Here is a 3761-nt window from a genome sequence, read left to right as displayed (position 1 = left end):
AAATGCAATATTTGTAATTATTTTAGAAGTGGTAGGGATATTTTAATTGCGCACTACAATAATATCCATGGTCTTAAAATTGAACATGAAACTTATGAATTTGAATCATTGGAGTCTTTTCAGGTTAGTACCAATCATTGTGCTTTTAAAATTAACTGCAGGAATGTATATTTTATTTTTAGACATGGAAATTGGAGATGGAAAAAAAAACATTTTCAATGTTTGTAAATAAAAGAAATAAAAAAATAAATGAAAGTACTGCAAAACTTGAGTACTATTGTCACCGATCAGGATATTATAAAGCTAGAGGAGAAAACATTCGTCATTTAAAGAAACAAGGGACAAATAAGATTAATGGGTATTGTCCAGCTAACCTTAAAGTTACTATAAAAAATGGAAAGTATTTTGTTAATTACTGTGGAACGCATGTGGGACATAATCAAATAGAGGACTTAGGGCACCTTTTTCTAACAAAAGAAGAACGAAATCAAATTGCAGCAAAAATAGCTTCAAAAGTACCAATGCAAGTGATTTTAAATGACATTAGAGATTCAGTGTCGCAATGCCAACTTCAAAGAATGCACCTTTTAACAAAAAAAGATCTGTTTAACATTGAAATGTCATATAATCTTAATGCATCTTCAGTAAGGCATGAAAATGATGCCATTAGTGTGGAAGCATGGGTGAATGAGTTACATTCAAATAATTGTGTTTCATTTTATAAACGACAAGATAGCCTTTCTGAGGAATATCCCGAACTTAAAAAAGAAGACTTCACTTTAATTATAATGACAGATGGCCAAAGAGAATTGCTTACAAAGTTTGGAAATGACTGTATATGCATAGATGGCACCCATGGGTTGAATGGATATGGTTTTGAGTTACATACCCTTCTTGTATTGGATGATATGCGTGAAGGATATCCGTGTGCATTTCTCATTTCCAATCGGTCAGATGTTGCTGTATTTAAAATTTTTTTTAAATGTATCGAAGAAAAAATAGGGTATAAAATCCTAACAAAAGTATTTATGTCTGATATGGCTGAGGCTTATTATAAGGCTTGGTGGGAAGTAATGTACCCTCCTAACTTTAGGTAAATATAAATTACGATTTCTCAATAATAAATTTTATCAAATGTTTTCTCTTATTATTAGTATTATAATTATTGTTGTTTGTTACAGATTATTTTGAGCTTGGCACATAGACCGTGCATGGAGAAAAAACTTAAACAAATTGACAGAAAAAAAGGTTACTATTCATATTTTTGTTTTACTTTTATGTTTACAGATATTATATTTTGTAGGTACAGGTTTACAAAATTTTAAGATTGCTTATGCAAGAAAGAGAGATAAATACCTTTTTCAAAATACAAGAAAAATTTTTATTATTTTTAAATGAGAGTGTGGAGACATTAGAGTTTGCTCAGTATTATAAGGATTACTATATGTCAAAACCGGAGTTTTGGGCATATTGTTTTCGAGTCAATAGTGGTATAAACACCAACATGCATATTGAGCGTATGCATCGCACTATCAAGCACATTTACCTACATGGTAAATTTGTGAAGAGACTTGACAAAGCTATTGATGCAATAATGAAATTTGTTAGAGATAAGCTTTTTGAAAGAGTAATAATACTCTATAAAGGTAAAGTTTCCACCAAGTTATGTGATTTAAGACACAGACACAAATTAAGTGAAACAATGGACATTAAAAAAGTTATTTATAATAATTTAACTTATACTGTGGCATCATCTTCAACTAATGAGATGTATACAGTTGAGCAAGTAAAGTTGGATTGCACATGCAAGTTAATTTGTGATAAATGTAACACTTGCATACATCATTTTAGCTGTTCCTGTCTTGATAACTCCATTAAATGGAACATGTGCAAACATATACATTTGGTTTGCAGGTATATAAAGCAGTTGCCAAAGGCTGTTACGATTATTGAAGAAGAATCATTTCTTGGTAAGTTCTTGCATATTAATTTCCTATTCAAATATTTGGTGTAAAAATCAGTTTGTCAATTAATTATTTGTTAATTTCCACAGAAGCTCTGGAAATATATAAATAAATAAGATGAGTTTGTTAAAATACTTTATGTATTCCTACACTGAGTACATTGGTGGGCTTGATTGTAGTTTTTGTGGTTGGAATGAGTTACGATTTTAATTATATATGGACATTAAACAGAAGCCAAATTTGTGAGAATTATTTTGTAATTGATTGATCAGAAGATCAAAGAAATTAACTTTTTGTTTTGTATTTTCATCTTCATATATAGGATAGAAAAATCTAACAAAATTGGCAAAAGTTTGAAAGAACTAATGCAAAGTTTTGGTAGTTTCAGTGATAACTGTAGGGGTCACAGTGTTATGAATATGCTAAAATGTCATATTTTTAAAAAGGTAATTAAGCACAAACAATTCTATTAAAAAATATTTCTTTTTAGCAGAAAATAATCTTATCATGGATGTAAACAAAAAAGATCAAGAAATCTCAAGCTTAATTGAAACACTTACCACTAATAAGCCAATGCAACAAAATTATTATGATCAAGTTTGTGAAAGGAAACAAAAAATAATGGATGAAATGGTTCGGCTACAAAACGAAATTAAGTTGGTCAATTCTATTGAAGAAATTGAGGTCTTTGAAAGAAATATGGCACCAATTTGGCCATGTCTTGCTGCTGTAAGAAACCACTGCAAATCACATGTTGGTTTACCAGAAGGTATAATTAGGACTATATTTGAAAATTATTGGATGTTCTAATTTGTATTATTTTAGTATCAGCTTCTATCAAAAATGTACCAACTAACAAAAAAATAGAGCCTCAGAGGAGATTATATAGGACAAAAAAACATTCAAAAGGGAAGAAATTAACACTAAACAAACCCTCAGCTCAAGAAGCAGATTTGTTAGCAGTTCAATTATTAAATAATTAAGAATAATTAAAAATAAAATCTTTTCAGCAACAGCTGGTTTTGGTTTTTTAAGTTAATTTTTTTTAATTTATAATAAACGTTGTAAAGAGATTGGTTTTATTTTTATTTAAAACTGCTATAATTTTGAATTCTGATAAGTAGATTAGTTAATGTTCATATATATATATATATATATATATATATATATATATATATATATATATATATATATACAGCTGATTGAAAGCCAAGTGCACTCTGTTCAACAGTTCATTATATTTTGCCAATTTTCATTGGCATCATCAGATGAGAGCAACAATTATTTAAAAACATGGTAAAATACATTCGTATTTACGTATCTTGGAAGTGTCATAACAGAAAACGGAGGTACAGAAGACGATATTCGTATGAGGATACGAAAAGCCCAACAAGCTTTCAGCACGCTCAACCCTGCTTGGAGATCTGGCGAGTATACTACAAGGACAAAGATCCGAATATTCCGATCAAATGTCATGTCTGTTCTACTCAACGGATGTGAAACCTGGAAAGTGACAAACACCCTCACAGACAAACTGCAGGTCTTTGTTAACAAATATCTACGAAGAATTGTTCGTATATTCTGGCCTAACACCATCAGAAACGACGATCTGCTACACCTGGCCGAACAAAAGAGGGTACAAAATGAAATTAAGTCGTTGGATCGGTCACACACTCCGAAAAAATAGTTGCAGTATCGCAAAGACTGCCCTAGAGTGGAATCCCCAAGTTTTACTAATGCAATTACAACCAAGAATAATAAATAGCGAAGTTATGTTTTAGATTCAATAATAATGTG

At 30.3% G+C, this 3761-nt stretch overlaps 1 protein-coding gene across 2 annotated transcripts in view; it reads left to right on the top strand.

The window, feature by feature from the left end:
* LOC140431239 (uncharacterized) overlaps positions 1-3037 on the top strand; it is a 3906-nt gene extending 869 nt beyond the window's left edge. The window contains exons 3-7 of one of the 2 annotated variants that reach the window (XM_072519175.1): positions 1-123; positions 183-1248; positions 1304-1970; positions 2458-2733; positions 2790-3037. The exon at positions 1-123 is cut by the window's left edge and continues 134 nt beyond it. In XM_072519175.1, the coding sequence (XP_072375276.1) occupies positions 1-123; positions 183-1097 (1038 nt within the window). In that variant the 3' untranslated portion in view covers positions 1098-1248; positions 1304-1970; positions 2458-2733; positions 2790-3037. Of the gene's footprint in view, positions 124-182; positions 1249-1303; positions 1971-2454; positions 2734-2789 lie in introns of both variants that reach the window. The other variant, XM_072519174.1, reaches the window with a different exon arrangement.
* Positions 3038-3761: the final 724 nt, after the last annotated feature.

This window comes from Diabrotica undecimpunctata, unplaced genomic scaffold, assembly GCF_040954645.1.
Source record: "Diabrotica undecimpunctata isolate CICGRU unplaced genomic scaffold, icDiaUnde3 ctg00000583.1, whole genome shotgun sequence".
In the NCBI taxonomy this organism is placed as follows: domain Eukaryota; kingdom Metazoa; phylum Arthropoda; class Insecta; order Coleoptera; family Chrysomelidae; genus Diabrotica; species Diabrotica undecimpunctata.
This window is presented reverse-complemented; position numbering and strand designations above follow the sequence as displayed.